A 27,190-nucleotide genomic window follows, 5' to 3' on the forward strand; every position below is an offset into this window, starting at 1 on the left:
CAGCCTTTCGCATGATGAATTCTGCATATAAGTTAAATAAGCAGGGAGACAATATACAACCTTGTCGTACTCCTTTCCCAATTTTGAACCAATCAGTTGTTCCATATCCAGTTCTAACTGTAGCTTCTTGTCCCACATAGAGATTTCTCAGGAGACAGATGAGGTGATCAGGCACTCCCATTTCTTTAAGAACTTGCCATAGTTTGCTGTGGTCGACACAGTCAAAGGCTTTTGCATAGTCAATGAAGCAGAAGTAGACGTTTTTCTGGAACTCTCTAGCTTTCTCCATAATCCAGCGCATGTTTGCTATTTGGTCTCTGGTTCCTCTGCCCTTTCGAAATCCAGCTTGCACTTCTGGGAGTTCTCGATCCACATACTGCCTAAGTCTGCCTTGTAGAATTTTAAGCATAACCTTGCTAGCGTGTGAAATGAGCGCAATTGTGCGGTAGTTGGAGCATTCTTTGGCACTGCCCTTCTTTGGAATTGGGATGTAGACTGATCTTCTCCAATCCTCTGGCCATTGCTGAGTTTTCCAAACTTGCTGGCATATTGGGTGTAGCACCTTAACAGCATCATCTTTTAAGATTTTAAATAGTTCAGCTGGAATATCATCACTTCCACTGGCCTTGTTATTAGCAGTGCTTTCTAAGGTCCATTTGACTTCACTCTCCAAGATGTCTGGCTCAAGGTCAGCAACCACACTACCTGGGGTGTACGAGACCTCCATATCTTTCTGGTATAATTCCTCTGTGTATTCTTGCCACCTCTTCTTGATGTCTTCTGCTTCTGTTAGGTCCTTACCACTTTTGTCCTTGATTATGGTAATCTTTGTACGAAATGCTCCTTTCATATCTCCAATTTTCTTGAACAGATCTCTGGTTTTCCCCATTCTATTGTTTTCCTCTATTTCTTTGCATTGCTCATTTAAGAAGACCCTCTTGTCTCTCCTTGCTGTTTTTTGGAAATCTGCATTCAGTTTCCTGTATCTTTCCCTATCTCCCTTGCATTTTGCTTGCCTCCTCTCCTCCGCTATTTGTAAGGCCTCGTTGGATAGCCATTTTGCTTTCTTGCATTTCCTTTTCCTTGGGATGGTTTTCGTTGCTGCCTCCTGTATAATGTTACGAGCCTCCATCCATAGTTCTTCAGGCACTCTGTCCACCAAATCTAAATCCTTAAACCTGTTCCTCACTTCCACTGTGTATTCATAAGGGATTTGATTCAGATTGTATCTTACTGGCCCAGTGGTTTTTCCTACTTTCTTCAGTTTAAGCTGGAATTTTGCTATAAGAAGCTGATGATCTGAGTTACAGTCAGCTCCAGGTCTTGTTTTTGCTGACTGTATAGAGCTTCTCCATCTTTGGCTGCAGAGAATATAATCAATCTGATTTCGATGCTGCCCATTTGGTGATATCCATGTGTAGAGTCTTCTCTTGTGTTGTTGGAAGAGAGTGTTTGTGATGACCAGCTTGTTCTCTTGACAGAACTCTATTAGCCTTTGCCCTGCTTCATTTTGAACTCCCAGGCCAAACTTGCCAGTTGTTCCTTTTATCTCTTGATTCCCTACTTTAGCATTCCAATCCCCTGTAATGAGAAGAACATCCTTCTTTGGTGTCATTTCTAGAAGGTGTTGTAGGTCTTCATAGAATTGGTCAATTTCACTTTCTTCAGCACCGGTAGTTGGTGCATAAACTTGGATTACTGTGATGTTAAAAGGTCTGCCTTGGATTCGTATCGAGATCATTCTGTCATTTTTGAGATTGCATCCCATTACAGCTTTTGCCACTCTTTTGTTGACTATGAGGGCCACTCCATTTCTACTACGGGATTCTTGCCCGCAGTAGTAGATATGATAGTCACCCGAACTGAATTCGCCCATTCCCTTCCATTTTAGTTCACTGATGCCCAGGATGTCGATATTTATTCTTGTCATCTCATTTTTGACCACATCCAGCTTACCTCCACTCATGGTTCTTACATTCCAGGTTCCTATGCAATATTTTTCTTTACAGCATCGGACTTTCCTTTCGCTTCCAGGCATATCCGCAACTGAGCGTCCTTTCGGCTTTGGCCCAGCCGCTTCATCAGCTCTGAATCTACTTGTACTTGTCCTCCGCTCTTCCTCAGTAGCATGTTGGACGCCTTCCGACCTGAGGGGCTCATCTTCCAGCGTCATAACTTTTATATGCCTGTTGTCTTTGTCCATGGAGTTTTCTTGGCAGGGATACTGGAGTGGCTTGCCAGTTCCTTCTCCAGGTGGATCACGTTTAGTCAAAACTCTCCACTATGACCTGTCCATCTTGGGTGGCCCTGCATGGCATAGCTCATAGCTTCTCTGAGTTATTCAAGCCCCTTCGCCACGACAAGGCATTGATCCATGAAGGGGTTCTGTAGAATAAAGGCAGGCAATCAGAAACATAGATGAATGTATCAGGTTTTTTTAGTCCATGGATTTGAAGCAGATGAGCAGGTAATTCTGTAAGTCGTATCAGGTGGGCAGAGCAATTCTACCCCTGGCCTGGCAGCAGCAGGGCATGATGGAGCCACACGGCTTCCACCACATCCAAAGCCCCACTGCTAATGATATCCGGGATAAGGGACTGGTAGAAACACTGCTTCATGCTGCACCATCCTAGAACTGGCATGGCATTCAGGGCCCAAATTGCGCCAGATGCCATCACAAATGGATCCCGGGTCATCTCAGTCCCACTTCACCCTCAAAGATGGTTTTGAGGAACTAACACTATTTCAAAGCGTGCTTCAGTAATACTTACTCTTCACCTGCTTTAGTGGCATACATTGGTTACACAGGTAAATCATTATTATTGTTTCTTTCCTACGGGTTATCTCCCACTTCGACTACTGCAATGCGCTCTACGTGGGGCTACCTTTGAAGGTAACCTGGAAACTACAACTAAATCCAGAATGCGGCAGCTAGACTGGTGACTGGGAGTGGCCGCCAAGACCACATAACACCGGTCCTGAGAGATCTACGCTGGCTCCCAGTACGTTTCCGAGCACAATTCAAAGTGTTGTTGCTGACCTTTAAAGCCCTAAATGGCCTTGGCCCAGTATACCTGAAGGAGCGTCTCCTCCCCCATCGTTCTGCCCAGACACTGAGGTCCAGTGCCGAGGGCCTTCTGGCCATTTCCTCACTGCGAGAAGTGAGCTTACAGGGAACCAGGCAGAGGGCCTTCTCGGCAGTGACGCCCGCCCTGTGGAACGCCCTCCCATCAGATGTCAAGGAAATAAACAACTATCTGACTTTTAGAAGACATCTGAAGGCAGCCCTGTTTAGAGAAGTTTTTAATGTTTGGTGTTTTTTATCGCTTTATTATTATTATTATTATTGCCGCCCAGACTGACTAATTTACACCCACCCAGGGCAGGGTGTAAATAATAAATTATTATTATTCTTACTACCCATTTGCAAATCATTCTGTTGTCTCCTAATTTTATTTTTAGGATCAGAGTGAACGAAATCATTTCTCCGCTTACTGGAAACAAGTTGGACCAATAGCTGTGGGCGCCTTCTGCCTCTTTGTCTTTGACATGTGTGAGAGGTAACTGTGGAGACTTTTTATTTTTAAGAGGGTTCACATAATCTTAATGTGTTTGGTTTTAGGGTTTTTTTAGTTCTAAAAAACGGCTTATGATAATAAGAAAATTATTAATGCCAGAATATTGTTCCAGCTGTAAATGTTCTTTGAATTTTTCCAATACATATAGATTCAAGCTTTGCTTGCATGAAACCAACAGAGCTCTCCTTGAGCATTGCTCTGCCTCTGGTCCTTCCAGATATCAAGTGGGGGGGGGGCTTATTGTATACTTTGGCGTGTATAATTTAATCTGCTTGTTCCTTTCCATTTCCAGAGGGGTACAATTAAAAAATCCTTTCTACAGTATCTGGACCACAGATGTTGGCACTGAACTGGCTGTATCCTTTCACTGTTCTCATCAACAAAGGCTGTGTGTTTCGCTTCTCACAGGGTGTTGGGAAAGGGGCTGCATTTTCTTCAGGGACTTTCTGAGCACACTGAAAAACCTGTTGACTCTGTTGACATGGACAAACTGATAGTAACTTTTCACATAAATATTATGGACCACCTCTGGTATCCTTCGAATGTATTTCATGAGTTGATTTGATGGTGATTCTCCTGTAGAGAATATTCTATGGGAATATTACTGGAACAAGAAACAAGCATGTTGTTGTTTCTCTGCCCAGGTAGCTAGTTGGAGGACACAAAAGTGACTAATCAAGCTACAAGGGCGGTGATAAAAGTTGAATAGCTTTGCTGTGCTTTTAAGCTTGCAGACTGAATCTGGAACAGGTAGACTTCAGGCTTCTTGTGGAATCCACTTGCTTTTGGGGTGGGGGTATTCTTGTTTGGGTTATTTTTGCTTGAACCTTAATGTTCGCCACCTATACCTGCTTCAAGAGAGCAGACATACACTGAGAGTTAAGGGCCAGGTCACATACTCAGCCCAGCAATCTTGTTTTAGCACAACAAGGTGGCACTGGGGTCTAAACCGCTGAGCCTCTTGTGCTTGCTGATCAGAAGGTTGGCAGTTCCAATCCTCATGACAGGGTCAGCTCCCATTGCTCTGTCTCGGCTTCTGCCAACCTAGCAGTTCGAAAGCATACCACTGCAAGTAAATAAACAGGTACTGCTGTGGCGGGAAGGTAAAGGGCGTTTCCATGCGCTCTGGCTTCCGTCACAGTGCCCCGTTGTGCCAGAAGCGGTTTAGTCATGCTGGCCACATGAACCGGAAAGCTGAGCACCACAACCCGTAGTCGCCTTTGACTGGACTTAACTGTCTAGGCCGGGGTCATTTAGCACAACAGCATGCCTGTGAACCTAAAAACATCTCTGCTGAGCTTGCTCGTTTTTGGAAACCACATGCCTGGGCCAGAAGCACTTTCAAACGGTTGCTAAATTCTTACTAGGCTAATGTTCTGCTCTGGCTCCATTGCACCCCTCCATGCAGCAGGCCTTTCCTTAAGATTGCAAGGTGGCTGCTGCTTCTGAGCATCTTCTCTGTGTTCCAGCAGAATAGAACTGACAATTCCAGCTGAGGTTGTTTTAGCCTCCTGACGTTTTCAATATTTTATCCCACATTAATGCCATGTCAAGAGCCAAGGGGAACAATAGCAGCGCATCAGGCCTGGGACTTCCTGTATGCTCTGCCTCATTTTTACACGCATAGTAAATGTAACGCACACTTATCCTTAAGCTTATCCTTAAGAACAGAGCCACGTTGTGTTAACTTTGCAAAGCCAACTGAATTGCCCGTTGTTGCTGTCTCCACCTCGTGTTTTACTGTGTGTATGTCGAGTAACTTAACTTTACTGCTCAGATGGCATTTATTATCGTTGCCGGAATATGCCTCTGCCTCTACTTCTTGTTCCTGTGTTTCATGGTGTTTCAAGTGTTCAGAAATATCAGCGGCAAGCAATCCAGCCTCCCAGCAATGAGCAAAGTGCGCAGGCTTCACTATGAGGTAAGGAGCCTGAGCAGTAATGTCTTCTTTTTAAAAGGCCACTTTGCATCAATATTCTGATCAGGTTGCTAGTGAATCGTAACCAAAGAGCGGAGCTTGTTTTGCCACTAACAAGGGCTTCACGGGGAGAAGATACAGGATGGTTTTAACAGTGCCAAGTCTGGACCCCCTAAACCAGAGGTTTTTAACCTTGCCCATGGCTCCCTTGACCAACTACATTCTTTCTGTGACACCCCTGTGGGGCTCAGCAGCCCAGTTATGTCACCCCTTGCCTGCAGAGCTGGCAACCTCTCACCCTTTTTTGAACACCCTCCCTTGTGGTGTGTTCCCTCAGCCTCCTCTGCTCTCCTCTCCCCTCTCCTTGGGAGTTGTGACGACCCGGGTCCCACTCTACCTTACTATCACTGCGACACAGGAATCCAGAGGGGAAAACACCCACCCTCTTCTCCTGCCGCCTCAAAAATAAACCCCTTTTCCTAATGGGTTTCTAAGTAAGGAGAGCCTTCCAGCCTACGTGGCCTGGTACCTTAAGAAACTCTAGGCTGTCCCCCAGGAATAACCTCTTGCCTCCTGTAAAGGGTCTCCCTCAGTTGGATTCCCCCACTGTAGAAGTTTGCCCTAGGCACTCTGGCAACTTCTTGGCACCTCCGGTTACCCTTCTAAGCCTCCTCCGTGTAACTTCAGGACACAAACCACCACCTCCCTGCCTGAGGTGAGTTTGGCCCTCTCTTGAGTCACCACGGCTGTGAGTCCTGGTACCTCGCTGGAAAAATACAAACGGACCTCTTGTTGGCAAAAACAGAGATGAAGTTTTATTGTGTTAAAAACATAAGTGATTCTTTAACGTGTCATTTATTAATTAGCTTTGTTCCAGTTGTACAAAATAAACTCAGTCAAACATTTAACTTTAAGTTTTCCTAGCCTCTTAACTGTCGTCATATAAGCCACCACATAACATCACACCACACCTTCCTCCCTCTCCCTCCTAACTCACCAAACCCACACTCCCTCCTTTTTTTAAAACCGGGCACAGTCCCGCCCCCATCAGAGTTCTATGCCAGTCAGGCTGGAGGTGGGTTAACTCTTTGCCAGCCGGGCAGGAATAAACATTTTAAAAGTGCTTCAATTTGTCACATATCTACCCCCACCACAAAGACATTGCGTCGGCTTGCTCTTAATTAACTAGAGCAATGCCAAAGCAATGGGCTTGGGGTTAAAAATACATCAATGCATTCTATAACATTCATACTACAAAGTCAACTAAATTCACATCTCATAAACTTGTACACAGATAAACCATGTTTGGCATGTGTCAGATTATAACGCCTAAGCACAAATGTTCTGCTAGGGTTATCACCGTTTCATATAATAATTTGCACCATCCTATACCTCTCAAAAATACCTGGATAAGGCGTCCGCTATGATGTTTTCCTTCCCACTTATGTGCTTACCCTGTGTCTATTACATGAGTTGCTAGGCTGGTCCTCCCTGGGATGTTTGAGAAGATCTGGGCAAACTGAGCAAGGACTATTTTTAACTGCTCCTTTTTCTCTGGGGTCAGACTTTCATCGAATGACACCTCTGCTAGAGTTGTGCCCTTACTTAGCTCTCCCCACCCAGTTAAATGAATCCCTTGGGTCACCTTCCCCTTTACTTGTAACACCAACTTATTTCTGTCAAAATAAGGCTTAAGTAAATTTACATGAAAGTTTTTACATCGGTTCCCTTCCCCATCTAACTCTACCAAATAGTTCACCGCTGATATCCTCTCGACCACTTTGAAGGGACCGTCCCACGACATCTCCAACTTCTTTCGACGTCTTGTTCTTAACACGAGCACACTGTCACCGGGCTGGAAAGATCTGTCTCTTGCGTGTGCATCATACCACTGCTTCTGTCGACGCTGTGCCTGCTGCAAGTTGTGAGCAGCTTGCTCCCGTAACTCTTGGAGGTCGCTCTGCAGCTCCTGTAGATACGTCACAACATCAGGGCTGTCGATCTGCTCCTCCCGTGACCACGCTGCTTTCATCAAGTCTAGGGGTCCTCGTGGCTGTCGTCCAAATAGGAGTTCAAAAGGACTGAACCCTGTGCTCTCCTGCGGCACTTCGCGATAACCAAATAGGAAGTGTTGCAGCCTCTCATCCCAGTCGTTAGGATGATTGATGGAATAGGTTTTTAGCATCCGGCTCAGGGTCGAATTAAATTTCTCCGTCAAGCCATTCGACTGTGGATGATAAGCCGTAGTTTTAACATGCTTAATTCCACAAAGAGTTAAAAGCTCTTCCATGGTCTTGGACGTGAAGGATGTCCCTAAATCTGTTATAATTTCTTTGGGGAATCCCAGCCTTAGGAACACCGACATGAGGGCTTTTGCTACAGTCTTTGAGTCAATGTCCTTTAGAGGTATTGCTTCTGGATAGCGCGTAGCATAATCCATGAGGCATAAAATAAACTTATTCCCCCTTTTTGTAACTCTGGAGATAGGCCCGAGGATGTCCACTCCTACTCTGGAAAAGGGCTCAGTAATTACGGGAATAGACTGTAACAAGCCTCGCGTTTTGTCCGCTCTTTTGCCTGCTTTTTGGCAGATCACACAGGACTTGCAATACTCTTTGATGTCTTTGCCCATCCCAGGCCAGTAAAATCTTGCTTGGATTCTATCACTAGTCTTTCTAATGCCTAGATGCGCTGCTGAGGGTGCGTCGTGTGCCATTTGTAGCACTTGCAACCGGTAAGCTCTTGGCAACACTAACTGTTTCTTCCTTTCCCAAACAGCAGCAGTTTTCCTCCTCCTAGAAATTCTATACAGTCTTCCCTCAATGGTGGTAAATAAGCAGGGGTTCTCCACAGTTACTTCTGCAGTAGGACTTTGTGCTTTACCCCACAGCTCCTTTATAGTTTCATCCTCTTTTTGATCACTCAAGAATTGGGCACCGTGCTCCTGGACCACTGGCACGCTAATCAGCCCTTCATCCTCACCAGGCTCTATGGGTGACTCTATAACTGCAGGAGGATTACTCTCAGTGACTTGAGACTGTGACCTAGTTATCACTTGAATACGGTGCTTCTGACTAGCTAGGTCATTCCCTATTAAAAAGGGTACCTCCAATTCATTTAGGATTCCTACTCTCCATTTGCCACAAAATCCTTTGTAGGTAATATCAACTTCAGCTAATGGTACTTCAAAATGTGGGCCCCATATGCCTTTTAAACTATAGGACTGACCCTTGAGGTACTGCTCCTTTGGAACAAATTGTGATTTGACAAGTGAGACTTCTGCTCCTGTGTCCCTCAAACCTAAACAAGACTGACCATTTAATTCAATTGGCTCCATGTAATCTTGGTTGCACTCCTGCTCAGCCCTCCAGACCTGCAAGACCTTAGAAGTAGTCTCAGCTGGACTGTCTGTTTTCTCTGAGCCTTCTGTCTGAGGCGAGCTATTTTCCTGTGACTGCATTACCAGTTTTACTTGTTTAGCTGCAGTAGGTGTAGTTTGCGACTTAACCAGCAGGGGGCACCTGGCACGTACATGGCCCTCACGATTACAGAAAAAACAAGTGATTTTCTTAGACCCTGTCTTGTCAGAAACTGATTCCCTGACAGGAAAATTTTCTTGCCTGTCTTTATTTTCTCTGTTTCTCCATGGAGTACCCTTCTGTGAGTGTTTTGGGAATGCTATTTCATTGAAATCTCCTTGTAGTTCGTCTAAGACCTCAGCAACCCCTGCCACAGTTTTCAGTTTTTTATCCCTCAAGAACCAACGTAAATTGCTAGGGATTTGCTTAAAAAATTGTTCTAAACAAATTAATTGTTTTAACTCATCAAAGTTCTTCACTCCACTCCCTTGAATCCATCTGTCAAGTAATTTATCTAAGCGGCTAGCTAGTTGGGCATAAGTCTCTTTATGTTCCTTTTTTGCCTCACGGAAAGCCTTTCTGCTTTGTTCAGCCGTGAGTCCACATCGAACCCTGACCCTTTGCTTAAATACTTGGTAACTTGACAGCTCTTCTTCCCTCAGGTCAGCATAAATTTCACTTAGTATCCCACAAATTTGAGGTCTTAAATAAAGCATCCAGTTCTCCTCAGGTATTTGAAATTCCACACAAACGCGTTCGAAGGTAAATAGAAACGATTCGACATTATCGTCTTTTCCAAATTTGGGGAACCTTTTTAAATTAATTGCGATACTATCATTATTAACTGGGCTACTAGTTAATTCTGATCGCAGACGTATCTCTTCAAGCTTCATTCTGTCCTGTTCTAATTGAACCCTTAACCTCTCGGACTGCATTCTCTCCTCAGCTTCAATTCTAGCTTTTTCCCTCTCACTATCAATTCTAGCTTTTTCCCTCTCACTTTCAGATGCTATCTTTTCCCTCTCAGCTTCAATTCTGGCTTTTTCTCTCTCACTTTCAATTCTGGCTTTTTCCCTCTCACTTTCAGCTGCTATCTTTTCCCTCTCAGCTTCAATTCGGGCCATCTCAATTCGTAGTTTCATCAGTTCTACCTCAGAACCTGGGCTTCCCTCAGCCCCTTCCGTTCTTTCATCTCCTTTTGCCTCTCTGGGTTTTCTTACGTGAGTCATTTTCCTCACAGGAAAATCCTGACAGACTCAAACCAAACTAGGCGCGTGAGCTTTGAATTTCGATCACGACGCTGCCACCAAAAATGTGACGACCCGGGTCCCACTCTACCTTACTATCACTGCGACACAGGAATCCAGAGGGGAAAACACCCACCCTCTTCTCCTGCCGCCTCAAAAATAAACCCCTTTTCCTAATGGGTTTCTAAGTAAGGAGAGCCTTCCAGCCTACGTGGCCTGGTACCTTAAGAAACTCTAGGCTGTCCCCCAGGAATAACCTCTTGCCTCCTGTAAAGGGTCTCCCTCAGTTGGATTCCCCCACTGTAGAAGTTTGCCCTAGGCACTCTGGCAACTTCTTGGCACCTCCGGTTACCCTTCTAAGCCTCCTCCGTGTAACTTCAGGACACAAACCACCACCTCCCTGCCTGAGGTGAGTTTGGCCCTCTCTTGAGTCACCACGGCTGTGAGTCCTGGTACCTCGCTGGAAAAATACAAACGGACCTCTTGTTGGCAAAAACAGAGATGAAGTTTTATTGTGTTAAAAACATAAGTGATTCTTTAACGTGTCATTTATTAATTAGCTTTGTTCCAGTTGTACAAAATAAACTCAGTCAAACATTTAACTTTAAGTTTTCCTAGCCTCTTAACTGTCGTCATATAAGCCACCACATAACATCACACCACACCTTCCTCCCTCTCCCTCCTAACTCACCAAACCCACACTCCCTCCTTTTTTTAAAACCGGGCACAGTCCCGCCCCCATCAGAGTTCTATGCCAGTCAGGCTGGAGGTGGGTTAACTCTTTGCCAGCCGGGCAGGAATAAACATTTTAAAAGTGCTTCAATTTGTCACAGGAGTCCTCCAGGCAGCGGCTGCAGCCCCCCCCCCCCCCCCGGTCTCTGAGCTGCCCCACACCCCAAAAAGAGGTGCCTCCTCACGCCGCCCCACAGGGGCATGGGAAGAGGATGCCCCCAGCATTAGTGGCCCAACAGAGACTGGCCGAAGGTGGATGTGAGGCCACCATCTTGCCTTCGGAGGCAGCAGAGATCTGCATGGTGGAAAGGCTTCCCTTCAGCAACAGGCACTCAGCTCCCAGGCAGGCATTGCATGCAAGCAAGCAGAAGAAAGGCTAGAGCACTGCCTGCCTGCCTGCCTGCCTGCCTGCTTGCCTGCCTGCCTAGCTTCCCACTTGTCCGTCCATTCCCAACAGCAAAGGTTGGTGGACTGGCTGGCTGGGCTCCCTCACCCACTTGCTTGCTTACTCTGAGGCTACCTCACCTCCTGTCAACCAGCCCCAGAGGCACCATTCGCCTGTGGAGCTTGTAGCCACGGCTGCAACTAACAGCCACACCAGCATTTGGGATGGAGTCTAGTGCTGTCCATGGCACCCCTGACTGTCCTTCACGGCACCTCAGGGTGCCACGGCACACTGGTTGAAAAACCACTGGCAAGAAAAACTGATGAGCTCTGCGGAGTTGGCAAAGTTGACATATAAACTACGTGAGAAGGACAACTGCGACTTCAAAGAAGAATGGGAACTTTTTACAAATTATTTAAAAAGACAACAAAAGGACCTGGACTCCATGGCAGGTTTTGAATAAACACCCCCAATTTATTAGTAGAACACATGATACATAAGGCTGTACTGTACAATTTTATAACATGCAGAAAATAATATGTACAAACTTAGAGGGGGGAGAGGGGGGGAATTGTAATTGGCTATGTATTGGAAATTTATACTGTTTTAAAAATCTCTTTTCTCTAATAAAAATATTTTTAAAAAGAAAAACCACTGTCCTGGACATTACTGAAGGCATTATTCTTCTCCCCCTCCCCCAAAATAAAAACAAATACACCTGATTACACAGAAACTACAATCCTGTGATTCTGCAAAGCAGCCCAAGGGGTTTCACAAAGAAAAGAGTTGCAGTGGCGAATAAGCATCCCCAGCGAGTGATATCCATTGCGCTGCAGCCGCTGCTCAAGCAATTGTCCCAGGAGCCCCTTCCCCTTCCTTCATTCCTTGGCCATGCTTTTCAAGCTTTGCATTGGTAGCGGCTGGTAGGGCAGTGTGGGAGCTCAGTGTGATGCCTTCCCAATGTGTGTGTTGCTGCCCGTTGTAGAGCAGGGAGGCAGCAGGTAGCTCGGTGCAGATGCAGCAGGACCATTTGGCTGCTTCCCACTAGCTCACCTGCCCTCCTTTATTGGTAGCAGGCAGCAGCAGTGCGCGGCATTGGGAAGCCACACCGCCCTGCCCTGTGCTGCGTGAAAGGTCCAGCACTTGCCGTGGTCCTCTTATATCCCTCTCTTCTTACCTTCCATTGAGATGCTGCCAGGCAGCAATGGTCAAACATGCTGTATGTTGAATGCTCACCAAGCCAAAGCTTTAAGGGTGGCAAGCAAAACAAAGGCTTATCCCATCAGAAGAGCTTTCGTGTGCATGAAGAAGTCTGAAGAAGTGTGCATGCACACGAAAGCTCATACCAAAATATAAACTTAGTTGGTCTTTAAGGTGCTACTGAAGGAATTTTTTTATTTTGCTTCGACTCAGACCAACACGGCTACCTACCTGTAACCCATCAGAAGAGATCAGGATATTGACAGCAAAGTTCTTTGAGACTAAAGGTGCTGACCTGACTGTCTCCCTCTTGCTTGCTTTCCCAGTAATCTTTGAAATATTTGAAGCGAAGTTCCCCCCTAACACACGCTTGTTATGTTTCTGTGTCTCCCTAGGGGCTGATCTTCAGATTCAAGTTCTTGATGCTAATCACATTAGCTTGTGCAGCCATGACCATAATATTTTTCATTGTCAGTCAGGTGAGTAAACTAAAAAATGACTTTCCAAAGAGGTGTCGTTTCCCCCACCCCCCAATTGTTTCTATGTGGTGGTTGTGCTGTGGCCTTTTAAAACCTGCTAGAGAAACGTTATGGTGCTTTTGGGTAAGAGCTTTCATCTGGTCCTTCACTAATGACCTGTTGGAATCAACAAATAACCTTTGCATTCAGAATGTGGGGTGCTTTTTCTTCCGAGACAAGACCATGTGCATTTTTTTGGGGGGGATTTGGAGCTTTAACCATGTAGTAGAGATGTTGGAGAGCATGGGGGAATGGGGCCTGGAAGTGTTCCCCTATGAAACATTTACCCACACTGCATTGCTTCCAGAGGCAGCACAACGCATTGTGCTACCTGAGACTGGGCCCCCTCCATCTCCTCCTGCCCCCAGCTGACAAAACAGGGAGTACTCCACTCTTCTCCACCTGCTTGCTTGCTGTTGACAAAGCACAGGTGCTCCCTTACTAGGAAACGGCTCCTTCTTCCAAGTGACACACTGCAGAGAACGTCACCCAGAAAGTGCCAGCGCCTCTTTGCTGCAGTGGCGATAAATTACAGTTTGAAACACCGTTAAGGGAATTTTAAACTGTAACATGCCATTGGCAGTGCTGCAGATGACGTCACCTGCCGTTTGTTAAGGGCGCTGAAAGTTATTTGAAGACCTTTCCTTTTCCCTTCGCACAGCTACAATTCCCATAATTCCCTGGGAAGAAGGATTAACTGTTAAGACCAGGAAACTTCTTCAGCAGGGGGACAGTCCCCTGTCCCTCAGGCCTTGTGGGGGGGCCAGACTATATTTTGGAAACAAAAATAAAAATGGACGAATTCCTATGCCCCACAAATAACCCAGAGATGCATTTTAAATAAAAGGACACATTCTACTCATGTAAAAACACGCTGATTCCTGGACTATCCGTGGGCCAGACTTAGAAGGTGATGGTCCAGATCCGGCCCCTGGGCCTTAATTTGCCTAAGTGTAATTTGCCTTAAGACACTCTTAAGAAGTGTAGTTCTGTGAGGGGAATAGAAGTCTCCGAACAACTAACTATCCTGTGAGTGTGGCTGTAGTGCGTGGCCAGCTCTGCAGGTGTCACATGGTGCCTACAATTCCACCACCTGAGCCACGCGGCCCATCATGGTTCAAGATAGGATTGGACCTGTTTACTTTTCTTCTAGTCATTGTATATAGAGAAAGCAAACCAGTAAGGACACGCCTAGGAAAGAGGAGTCTGGAAAAGGATTGGGATTCGCGATTTCCAACACAGAAAGGGCCGTTTCTCTAAGGGTGCGGTTGGGATTCGGTTGTTTTTCCTGCTTGCTCTGTTCCTCACTTGGTTTTACCTTCTCTTTCTCCTGGGTAGGTGTCTGAAGGCAGCTGGAAATGGGGCGACTACACCGTCCAAGTGAACAGTGCCTTTTTCACAGGGATTTACGGGATGTGGAATCTTTACGTCTTCGCTCTGATGTTCTTGTATGCTCCCTCACACAAAAACTACGTCGAAGAGCAATCGAACGGTGGGCTGATGCAGCAGTGGCTTGGGTTGAAGTCACCTCCCTTTTTTTTTAAGAAGACAGGGGCTTCAGTGTGTTTTAAGTCTGGGTACCCTCTCATTGGTATTGGCGGCATGGAGTTGTGACTGCTAATGGATGTTCCTATGTTGAGGGTAGCCGAGGAAAACCTATATTGCGGTTTTGGGGCTCATTCTGCCTTCTGTTCTAATTATGAAGGGTTTCCTATAGGCATTTGGTGAGAACAGGATGCTAGACTTAGATGAGCCACTGACCTGATAAAGCAGCGCTTTCCTATGTTTCTTTGAGTGTAAGGTGTGTGGAAGTTGTTCTGTAATTGCTGGTCGATCTCCAAGTGATGGGCAGTGTCACCACCAAGGCAGTGGCAAAAAGGCTTTCTCTCCCTTGTCCCATCCCTTGTAAAGGAGGCTGCTGAGATGGTGGTGGGAAACCAGGAGTTAAGTCCCTGTACGGAAAACAAAATCCTGAGCTGAACATGTATTCAGACAGAAACCCACTTTTCCTTTAGTGACGCGTAGGCCTGTTCTAAAAAGCTGGTTGCCAAAAGCATTCAGGGCTACAAGCCGTGATTAAGTCCATGGTGGTTTGGTATTTGAGGTATACTATTTCACAACTGGCTCTATTTCACCTCAAAGTTTTAGTTAAAATAGTACACCCTTTTAACCTAAAGCCTGCCTGTGCCCAGTTGTGGCTAGATCATTGTGACCCAGAAATGTCATGTGGAATCACCTCTTTTGGCTTGTACTGATCGTGTGGACTGATCAGTTTAAGGATGTGTTCTTATGTACCAAATCCTGCCTCAGACAGAACTCTCAAAGACAATTCCTGAATTAAATCTCTGCTTTAAAGTTTGATGCAGACTTTTAAAAAGGTGTTCCCTTACTGCCAGCTTTTCAAAAAGAATATTCTCTTCCAAAGGCCCCATGGAGGCCTGTTCCGTGACTGTCCTCATGCCAAGACCGAACTTTTGTCTGAGACATGGCTTTATTTTATTTTTTCCAGGAGACCTGGGAGTAAACAGCGGAGAAGAGCTTCAGCTCACTACCACAATAACCCACGTGGATGGACCGACAGAGGTTTACAAACTGGCTCGCAAGGAAGCCCAGGAGTAACCACTAAAGCAGGACTCATCAGGCACAAACTGTGGGTGACACATGGAAAGGGTGATGATCTGTGTCTAAAATCATCCCCAAAGTGCCTGGCACTGATGGGGCATTTTCACGGAACGGTGGCAACCTGGTGGAAATGCTGCTTTGATAGTAGTGTATCTTTCTTTTGACTCCCCCCCCCCCCAGAACACTCTTTAGTTTGTCTTGGGTGTTAACTGCAGAAGAAGCAGGGTGGGGTGGGGGATGATTGAGAGTGAGAGCTGGATGTATGGAAAGGAGAGGTGCCTGTTTCCATGTAGGACCTTTGGTTTAATACCTTATTCATTACCCACACACCACCTGCTCCTTCTGATATAGGGACATGATTGGGAAACAGAATTGGAATACTTTGTGCTTCCCCAAGACAAGGTTTTTTTTATTCCACACTCCCAAAACCTACGTTCAGAACCATTTTTTGTTCTTTATTTATATCACACGTAATGGTTAATATTTACATGCTTTAATAAGCACATTCATGACTTCTTTTATAGTCTAGTATAAAACTACTTTTTGTAAAGTTTTGGTACAAATAAGGCCATTTCAGCTTTAAGTCGGGCTATTTGTGTGCGTGTGCGTGCGTGCGTGCTGTGAATACTAACAAGTCTATCTGGTGTAGATATCTTTTTATATGCCCTAAGAATCCCTGTTTACTTGTATGATACATAACCCACGGAGGTGAAAGGACTGTGTGTGTGCACTGTTTAATTCTTTCGTTCTGTTTCTATTTCTTTTCTTTTAAATAAATGCTCCACGTAACTTGGGGGACACTGTAGATCTTTTTTCCCTTTTTATACTATGAATAAAATATACAAATAATTCTTGCCTTTTGCTTATTTTATTTATTTTTTGGTAGGGAAACATATAAGCAAATGTTGCTGCTCTGTTTTAAGCTGTCTCCTTAAATCTATCTGCGGAAAGTGTGGCAGTGGAAAAGAGAATGCTGACATCTGCTGGAAATTGGGTGCATTCCAGTGGACCATTGCCCCTGCATAGGTTCAGAACTGTAAACCTAAGTCAGGTAAATGGATGGTGATGAGCATTTGTTTGTGAGAGAGGGGGGGAGAGACAGAGAGAGAGAAAAAAATCTTTCATTGCGCCAAGGAGCATTCCCCTTTTTTGTCTATTGCACAGAGCTGGACTCAGTTTTCTAGAGAAGAAAGAAGGGGGTCCCTTTATCATCAAGGGGGTTAGTGATGCAATTCAGTTTAAAGGGGCAGGTCTTAACCAACACCCCGCCGAAGACTTAAGAAAGGCTAAAACCAAAGCCCTCTACAGGCATTATCTTCCACGCAATTGTAGGTCTGTAGGTCAAAAAATGGGGGATAGCCACTGCCTCCACACACACACACACACACACACCGCCCAAGATGAGCCCTCTCCCAGAGGGGAATAGCACATGTGGCCTTGCTCCCCATGTGTTTATGATGTTATGGAGGATTTATTAAATTTATAGCCTGCCTTGCCTTCAAGGAGCTCAGGGTTTCATGGTTCTCCCTCTCGATGTGTTTTCATCCTTGCACCAACCCTGTGAAGTGGGCTAGTTAGAGACTGACTGGCCCAAGTGCGCTCTCTCTCTCTCTCTCTCTCTCTCTCTCTCTCTCTCTCTCACACACACACACACACACACACTCACACTATCTTAATGAATTCTGGCAAGCAATGCCTGCTGAAATTTCTCCTGCACAGCTCTCCAAGGTGCAGGGGCTGCCCTGTCACGTGGAATCGGAAGTCAGCTACTTTGTGCCAAGATCACACCTCACCAGGAAGGCTGTTCTGCTATATCCATGGAGAAACATAACTGCATTTTGTGGTTGCTAGGCAATAACCGAAAGGTATGGGTAAGGATAAGAAGCAGGGTGGGGGGAAAGTGGCAAGGAACGAGAAAGGGCTCACACTGCAGAGGTCCGATGGCTTGGATTTTGCTGCACCAAAGGCAGAGCCTAGCAGGGTGCCCTATCATGAGCACATAAATGTCCAGGGTTTGCTAGCAGCCTTTGAAAGGTTGAACATGTCCAAATTTTGAATAGTAGGCTGATTATCGTTCTTGTTCTTGCACCTTATCCTTATGCATTTAAAGCTGAACCATGCTGCTTCGAAGCCGTAGCATTACCTTTAAGCAGCCACAACACACACACCCAAAATCCTGGGAAGTAAGTTCTGAGTATTGTTATTCCTCCCCCTCCTCCTCATAAACAACAGCTCCCAGACTGGTGTAATCACCATTCCCTCTTCCTGGGAAATACTAGGTTTTAGTGCCAGAGCCCAGCCCTGGCACAGAACATAAGAGCACTTTCAAGCATGTGCAGAGTGCCATTCTGTGGGCACGGCACAGCAGCATTTATCTCCAACATTTCCCTTTAAGAGAGGGAAGCTCTACATCTTCCTTCTTCAATAGTCACTGGAAATGTGGGGAGGCAATGATGCAAGAGTTTGAGGACTGCTGCTGCTTTTCACTATTCTGTAGTATTTCCAAGCAGTATCTTCTCCTCTCCCCAAGTTTGCAGACTCCAAAAGATGCAGTTATGTTTGGGGTATTCTGAAGCACCTGCCTACTTGATCCAGAGTTTCCAACCCATCCTCCAGCTAAATCCCTACGTCTAAATGAGTTCCCCCCCCCCCCAAAGGAAAAGAGACTCCTGAAAATCAAACCAAATAGATGTGTCTCTGTTGCAAAGAACTTTGTGTCTTCTAGCTGCCTATCTTGATTTGGGAAATCTGATTTAAAAATTAGTGACTCATCCTGCATGTCGAAGCTGTTTGCTGCCATCTGCTGGCAGCAGGGTAGTGTAACCTGGGATTTAAAATGAAACCAACACAAAAGGGAGTTTTATACTGTCAAGCAAAAACATACTGCATACCGTCCAACATTTCCCTGATGAAAATAGGGACACCCCATTCCATAATAATAATTTCACTATACCCCACACATCTTGCTGGGTAGTCTGGGCGGCTTCCAGCATATATAAAAGCAAAATAAAGTGTTGAGACATTTTTTAAAAAGAAAAGAAAAGCCTTCCCTATACAGGATTGCCTTCAGACAGCTTGGGGGTCGGATAACTCCATACCCTCCAACATTTCTGCAATTAAAGTAGGGACATCCTAAGGAAAACTAGGACATTCTGGGATCAAACCAGAAACAGGGACAGCGTCCCTAAACCAGGGATGTCCCTGGAAAACAGAGACACTTGGAAGGGTCTGTTATTGTGATGGTTGGGTTTAGAAAGTTCCCATGTGCTGTAGGATCTTCTCCATTGCTTGGTGCCCACACTTTAAGGGTCACTTCTACAGTGCAGGAAAAACATGTGGTTTAATTTGGAGTGTTAATGTGGAACTCCCTTCCCCAAATGTGGATCCTTAGGTAGTCCCTGCATACAACTGTTGAGCTGGGGAGATGGAAGAGTGAAGGACTAGCCTGCTGGGTGGAACCCTGCACTGGGCATCTTGTTTTGGTTTCTGGTTGTTTTTGTGAATGTAAGAGCCCTGCTGGATCAGATGAAAGGTCCAGCATCTTGCTCCCCACTCTTGCCCAACCAGTGGCCTTCAAGGAGTCCACAAGCAGGGCTTGGAAGCAATAGCTGCCTTCCACTGTTCCTCTCCTTTTGGCCTCAAAACGTAAGCCTGTTACTAGTTTAAGCCAATTCATTTACTGTATTTCTTTTTGTATTGATTTACATCTGTATCCTATGGGTGAACTCAATTTAGAAGAGTTACAGGAAGAAAACAAACAAAACTTGGAGCTCCCATGCAGCCATAATGTACTAGTAGCTATCTGTGGATCAATTTGTTACCCAGCTTGAGAACCTATCGTCACTTCTCTTGTGGCAGTTAGTTCCACCAGTTCATTGGGGGTTGGTCTAGATGGCCCTTGAGGGCCCCCCCAACTCCATGAGTGCTCACTTGATTGATTGATTGAATTTATATACCGCCCTATACCCGGGGATCTCAAGAGTGGTTCGCAGAATAAAATCAAGATATAAAACCACAAAATACATAATAAAAATAAAAACAACAACCCAATTTTAAAAAAACCCCAAAAGAACCACATTCTAAAAGGGTGTTGGGTGTCAATAAGATCAACCAAAGGCCTGGTTAAAAAAACGTTTTTGCCTGGTGCTTAAATTTGTATAATGAAGGTGCCAGGCAAACTTCCCTGGGGAGAGCATTCCACAGACGGGGAGCCACTGCAGAGAAGGCCTGTTCTTGTGTTGCCACCCTCTGAACCTCTCAAGGAGGGGGCACATAAAGAAGGGTCTGGGTAAGTTCATATGGAAAGAGGCAGTCCTTGGGGTATCGCGATCCTGAGCCGCATATTATGTGTATCAGTGCAACAGCTCATATTATGTGTATTTAGCAACGGAGCTAAAGGATACTGAGATCCCAACACTGAGCAGAGATTCAAACTAGTTAGCATCCCCTGCTCAAAAACCACCACTACCCACTGCATCACCTTGGATTCCCAGCTATGCTGCATGTCATTTCCTTTCCTGAAATAATTCTTTTTAAAACTCTGTTCATTAGAAAGGCCTATTGACTGACAGAAGTACTTTGGGCTTTTTTGTTGTTGCAGCTGCAAAATCTCTTTTTTTTTTAAAAAAAAATATTTTTATTAATTTTCCAATTAAAACCAATTATATCACATTCAATATTTCAAATTATACACATATATATATCAATCAGACCGAATGTTATGCCAAATCATCTAAAGAATTTTTTATTTGGGTTCCCATGCTTCAAGAAATTGGGAATTCCTCGCAACTGTCCACTGCCGTCTTTTTTCTAAAGTTCAAATCGTCCTTCAAGTTCATAATAATCCAAATCTTCCCCTTACAGTCACATAGATGTTTTCCACTTTCACGATTGTTTCCCAGCTGCTGATATAAATATCAAACAAAGTCTCACAGATGTTCTTTCTCCTGTGTGAGTTAATCAGTCCAGCCTCCCCATAAATCTTCTTAATGGAGCTCCTGTTGCGTTGAAGCAATTCGAAGTAGCGCCATCTTAAAAAGCTCAAATCACTTTCGCTTTTCTCCATAGCCATGAAGATTTACGATCATTATAGAATTTACAGCTTTTCCAGGCAGGAGACCCAAACATCAAACCATAGACTCTTGGTAAATTAATGGATCTCCTTGCCCTATAGCTGAACTTAGCTTCAGGTCGCTGCTCCAATTTAAAGTGCGTCACAGCTCATAAATCCTCCGAACGCATTCAGAACTCCTTCCGTCCGACTAGGGGGGGGCTTTTCTCATCGGCAACTCCACATCTTTAAAAAAATATGCTCAATAACAACAGTTATAAGGTTCAACTCACACAGTCTTTTGCTTCTCTTTCACTCCAAACAAGCCAGGACATCGCGTCCGGGAAGGTACGAGGCAACAATATGAAGAAAAAAAATAAAATAAAAACTCACTCCCCTTATCGCTCCGTCCCCATCAATCCTTCTTCCAGATGCAGTACAATCTTTGACTCCTCTCACTCGGCAGCATAAATTTCTCAGCAGTAAACAGCGCTTCTTTCCCTCCTTCTGAAGTATGTCCATAGATTTAAGCCTAATTATCTTCTTTAACCATGGAAATCCCCGCCATGCAGATTAGCGTCCGGGAGTCCTGGCCCTCGTAAGTGCTCAGCCCAAGCTCCCCCCACTCCAAAAACAGTCGGAGTGGGTCTGGGGGCATCGCGGGCCAGCGGCCCCTCTCCGTAACCCCCGGAGAGGGTAGGGGGTTGCCATTTACTCCCCTAGCAACCGCCAAATTCCTTACAAAGGTCAGAGAGATGGAAAACAGGTCCGCCATTCCTGCAGGCGGAAACCGGAACCACAGCTGCAAAATCTCTGAGTACTCTCCACATTTTCCATCGATGAGACTTAATGTGCCTGCATTAGTGTCAAGGGATAGGAAGTGTTATGAAGCCGAATGAATATTTTAAAACCATTTTACACACAAAAAACCCCCCACCAATTATAAAAGAGGCCACCTCTAGCCAAGCACCATCAGCCCCTGCAAGGCTTTTGGGCATAGAAGCCAGTCTTCTGAGTAATTACTTGATGCTGTGATTCAGAAACCTTTGTTGGAATCAGAAATATTTTAAACAGAGCAGACCATCTAGTGGCGAGGTGAGAGAATGGTGAGTACAGCTGCATGATATGTGCTTGTTTTCTTCTCCGCATCTTGGGGCAGAGTTGCTGGGTTACACTGAGTCTACAAGTTTGAATTCCTTAGTTAAGTCTCTGCATGCCTAGTCAGAGGTATTCAGTGGAACCGACTCCTGGGAAGTCGGTGAAATTGCAGCTGCTGTAGGTCCAGCTTCTTTGGGAAATGTAGGTATGCAGTGGCAGTCTCCAGGATGCAACCTAGCAACCTGATCTAAAAAGGAAGGAAGCCATAGGTGTGCAAAGTATATTGTGAAACCCAATGCACTTTGAGTTAAAAACACACTCTCCGGCAGAGAATATTTCATTCAAAGAAAGCTTCCATCTGAAAATGTGGCTGCAGAACTAATGCAATGAATTTTGAATTAATTTTGAGGCTGTCTTCCAATCCTATCTCTCTCTCTTCTGTGGTTCTAGATCAGGCATCCCCAAACTGCGGCCCTCCAGATCTTTTTGCCTACAACTCCCATGATCCCTAGCTAAGAGGACCAGTGGTCAGGGATTATGGGAATTGTAGTCCAAAACATCTGGAGGGCCGAAATTTGGGGATGCCTGTTCTAGATGCTCTGCAATGCTAAGGGTTTAATAAAATAAATACAATACAAATACAATATGAAGGATGGCACTGCAACTTGACTAAGAATCAGAGTTGGAAGGGAACCCAAGAGTCATCTAGTCCAAGCCCCAGCAATGCAGGACACTAGCCTTCCAGTTAACAGCCAGACACACGCTGCATTGTGCTGCAAAATTGAAGTGGATTAGTTCTTTCAGAGGGAGGTAAGTTGTGGCTACCCAGCCTTATAAAATGGTCACAGTGAATCGGTGATGTCACTGGAGTTTATATGCTTTGGGTGGAAAAGGGGGAGAAAGCCCTTAGTGATCTTCCTCTAATTACATAAACAGCAAGGCAGAATTGTGTGGAGAGAGAAAACAGCGAGCCAGTGACGCCGTGTTTGAGGCACATGTGTGCTCACCAAAACCAGGTAGAATTAGCCTGCAGCAGCCTTCTGCCAATAAGTGGAAACAATCTCTGTTCAAAGGGCAGGCGAGAGAGGCTTTCAGTCACCATGGTTATGTACTCCCGCTCTCTGGGGAGAGAGCCAGCAAGAGCATTAATCAGCATTGATCGTGACCAGACTCACAGAGCCGGCAGATCGCAGGTGCTTTTGATCATGGTCCAGAGAGGAGCAGGAAGAGCAGAAAAGGAGCTGGGAATACAGGCCCCTTCAACCCACAGGCAGACACTGGCATTTGTCTAACCCCAGTAGAACAGCGGGGGAACCTGTGGCTCTCCAGTTGCTTTGGGACTACAACTTCCATCATCCCGATTAGCCATGCTGGCTGGGGCTGATAGGAGTCAGGAGTCCAGCAACTTATCCATTGCTGTGCCCTAACATATTCATGGTGCATGGATTCTAATTCCAGTAGTTGTTGTTGGCATCTGTCTGTCTCGGGAGACAATGGATTAGTGCACCTTTGGGGTTGAAGTCAAAACGCTGGAGATTTACAGTGTCTGCTGTGGCTTTAGAGAACGATATGGGAGAGACATGTTTTGTTGCAGCTGGGGCAGATGAAAGGCGTCGGGTTGTGCTGCTGCAGATACACCATGGTATTTCTTCTCACCGCGCTCCTCCCAGTGGTCATTCCTCCTCTGGTCACTGCTATAGATGTACAATGTGACTGTCTGACTCCAAACACTGCGATCATCTTCCAGGGATTCTCACATGGCAAGTTTAAAATTGCCAGGCTTCGTGTCACATTTGCAGACATCTTTGAGTGGCGGAGTTTGTCTGGTTCTCGAAGCCTGTTCCCTGTAGAGCACATCCTTGGGGATCCTACCATCTTCCATTCTGTGGACAATGACCAAGCCAGCTGAGACAGAAGTGCAAACATGCTGGGCATCTGAGATTCCTGAACTGCAAGAACTAGATGAGTCTCAGAGTGCTTTTATGATCATATGATTATTTTTAAAGTAAAGCAAACCAAGCTACCATCATGCTCAAGCTCATCTGGTCTGCATATGGTCAGGGCTTGGGGAAACACATGCAGGCCACTTTGGGATCCATGACACAAGAAAAATAAATAGATAAGAAAATGCATGCACACATAATGCAATCTACCACAATTAACTTTGACCCTCAGAAGACAATCTAAGCCTACAGTCTCATGCACACTTACTCCTGAGCAAAAAAGGCATAGGCTCCAGCTGTAAAGGTATGCTTGCAACCTGAGCCTATGTTTTTTTTTTACTCAGAAGTAAGTGCCACTGAGTTCAATGGGTTTTAGATCTCGTAAGGATTGCAGTCAAAATATGTGCTAGATATAAATGATTGGTAACAGCTGTGTTTATCCTCCGGGGGGGGGGTGGCCTTAGAAGGATGTGTTTTCAAATATTACATCTTTTGTTAGGCCTTATCTGAACTCTGTCCAGATAACTATGCTAAACTCTTTTGCTTTGCACAGGTAATTCCTGACCCTGACCCTCCTTGGACCTGTCGGGGATGTATGTGGCTCAGGCTCAGCCACACCCTGCCAAAGATTATGCCCTGTGGCTGATCCCTTCCCACATCTACATTGATTAAATTATACATCACAGAAGAGGACAAGCTTTCCTCTTAATAGATCCCCTTTCAATTAAAAAGAAGGGAGGCCAAGAAGCAGGGTCAGGTCAGGCTCCCTAAATTTGTTCCCCCTGCATAAGGACACGGACCGCTACCGGTCTATACCCGCTGCGAAATAGGAACAGGCTGAGCTGCTACTGTGCAGACGTAGACATGGAGGTAAACTCAGCAATTCACACCATTAGGCAGAGGTGTCTGTGGCTGATATAGCTGGCAAGATAACCGGCTTCACTCTACAGCCCACTGGAGTTGGCAGCAAATCCCACTGGCTTTAATAGCTCCGAATGTAACACCTCTGGCACAAGACGCCTACTAAAATCAGTCCCCGGTGACAGCTTCCTTTCCTTGCTCCAACATTAGTAGGGGATTGCATCTCTCTGACGATCACATTGCCTTTGATGAATTAGCTCTCTGCTGCTGGGCTTCTGCGACATTTGGAGAGGAACCAGGAAATATATTCCAAAGCAGCGTGTGGGGGCCTCTTTGCCCATGCTGTTACGTGGTTTCGTTTCTTTTTCCTAAAAGTTGAAGTTCTATTAAATATAGAACAGTGCCTATGCCTTCAGTCCCATATGCAAATCAGTTCTTCTGGGATGTTATATAAAAGAGAAAATTAATGAGGATATTTTCTCTCCTGCCTACTATAACTACAGCACGCAGACCCTGGTGAGAGGGGGGGAAAGGAACTCATGATAACCAGTCACAGGTTCCAGAGGGTTGGCAATTCACAGCGCCTGTTCAAGAACGATGTTCACATTCCCTGTTTATTTTTTGAGACAGATGATGGATACTGAACAATTTAAACCAAAGCCTTTCAGAAGATCATCTCAACTGTCCTGTTTCCCCTCACACACAAAAATAATAAAAAGTAAAAAGTACTGCTTCCTCTGTGTAATTAAGGATACACACCCTGTGCTCTGGGAGTACTTATTGAGCATATATTAGCTGCAGTGACGTATTTTGCCAGCCTGGCTTTATGGCTCGCATATCAAAGGTGTGTGTGCTTGAGAATCAGTCCCGCCTAGGCCTCGCATACAGTTTCCCCTGAGCAGGCCTTTCCAGGAAAGGGTTTCATATTGGCTGTTTGCCTGTCCTCCTATTTCCTCCTTTTTGTAATGTTAACCAGGCAGAGACGAAGCTGTCTAGCTTGGCTTCATGACACCATTCATAACCCAGATCTGAGGGGCTTTTCGGAAAGGTGATTTGGCTCCCATCTTTCTATCCCTCCCCCTCTCCTTTTGCCCCACTGCTACGGTAGATTGAGTCGTAGCTTCTCTGAAATTATTGCAAACTTTGGGCTCCTTTGTCATGGAAGTGTTTGGGCTTCAGATATGTTGCTTTATGAGGAATCTGTGAGTCTGTAGAGCAAGCACCCCCAAACCTGGCCCTCCAGCTGTTTGGGGACTACAACTTCCATCATCCCTGACCACTGGTCCTGTTAGCTAGGGATGATGGGAGTTGTAGTCCCAAAACAGCTGGAGGGCCGAGTTTGGGGATGCCTGATCTAGAGGTTGCTAGACGACAAATCCACCACACCTGCACATTAGCCATGCTGGCATCTCCCAGTGGTGCAGCTGGATTATTTTAGATCCTGGACTTAAACAGACATATGGGGACCTGCCTTAGACAGCCATGTTGTGAAGCACACAAGTAACATTTCTTTATTTCTCACACATCCACACCCATTCCATTATTTACAATGAAAACTGTCTCCATGTTTCTGATACATTAGAGCAGGCATTCCCAAACTGCAGCCCTCCAGATTTTTGGCCTACAACTCCCATGATCCCTAGCTGACAGGACCAGTGGTCAGGGATGATGGGAATTGTAGTCCAAAACATCTGGAGGGCCAAACTTTGGGGATGCCTGCATTAGAGCAAATATTCCCCACAAACAAATGGTCGACCCTGACTTTTTTTAAAGGAATATAATACTCTTTTAAAAAAACTCACTTAAATGGCTGCACCATCTTGATTACAGGGGGGGGGGAGTAGTCCTGGCTTCTGCTGACCTGATGTTAAACACATTTACTTGATAGCAAACTCCATTTTGTTGTAGACAAAGATAACATATTTTTGCAATTTAATTTTAAAAAAAACCTCATGAAATTTCATCAACATTTTACTGCGGATTTCCCCCAATATACACATTTTTAGGTGCAGTTTTGACTAATTTACACATTTTGCAAGCAATTTCCTCTAATTGAATGCAATTTTTTGTATGTTCATTTCACTAAGGCATGTATTTTGTGCACACTTCCCCCCTAATATGTATGCAATTTTGCGCACGTTGTTTGGTTGGACAACTGCACCGCAAAATTTGAGGAAATGTAAGTTTCAAAAAATTATTGTGTTTCAGTTTGTGGATTGGTTTGAGAAGTGCAAATTAAGTAGTTTTTCCTTAAAATGCAAACAAACCCAAATTTATCCATCATCCTTGAGGACATAGCTGTTGCTCTATAACAAGGGTGGCCAACTTCCAAGAGACTGCAATCTACTCACAGAGTTAAAAACTGGGAGTGATCTACCCCCTTTTTGGGGGTTCAGGTCAAAGTTGTTGAGCTTCTTTAGGGAGGAGGAAAGCGATGTTGAGCTTTTTTAAGGAAGGAAAACCCTGTTTTTGGTGGTTCAGGTCAAAGTTGTTGAGCTTTTCATAGGGAGGAAAGCCCAGTTTTTTAGGGGTGCAGGGCAAAGATGTTAAGCTTTTTTAGGGGAGCCAGTTTTTTTAGCTTCTTTGGGGGGACCCACTGATCTACCGGTGATCTACCACAGACACCCAGTGATCTACTGGTAGATCACGGTCTACCTGTTGGACATGCCTGCTCTATAA

At 45.2% G+C, this 27,190-nt stretch overlaps 1 protein-coding gene across 1 annotated transcript in view; it reads left to right on the forward strand.

The window, feature by feature from the left end:
• The window catches only part of WLS (Wnt ligand secretion mediator), a 47,930-nt gene extending 31,522 nt beyond the window's left edge, over window positions 1-16,408 (forward strand). The window contains exons 7-12 of the mRNA XM_035123294.3: window positions 3,463-3,560; window positions 3,871-3,934; window positions 5,356-5,499; window positions 12,815-12,898; window positions 14,276-14,429; window positions 15,447-16,408. Coding sequence (XP_034979185.1) covers window positions 3,463-3,560; window positions 3,871-3,934; window positions 5,356-5,499; window positions 12,815-12,898; window positions 14,276-14,429; window positions 15,447-15,556 — 654 coding nt within the window. The 3' untranslated portion in view covers window positions 15,557-16,408. The remainder of the gene's footprint in view (window positions 1-3,462; window positions 3,561-3,870; window positions 3,935-5,355; window positions 5,500-12,814; window positions 12,899-14,275; window positions 14,430-15,446) is intronic.
• The last annotated feature ends 10,782 nt before the right edge of the window (window positions 16,409-27,190 follow it).

Source organism: Zootoca vivipara, chromosome 7 (assembly GCF_965207765.1).
Source record: "Zootoca vivipara chromosome 7, rZooViv2.hap1.1, whole genome shotgun sequence".
Taxonomy (NCBI): domain Eukaryota; kingdom Metazoa; phylum Chordata; class Lepidosauria; order Squamata; family Lacertidae; genus Zootoca; species Zootoca vivipara.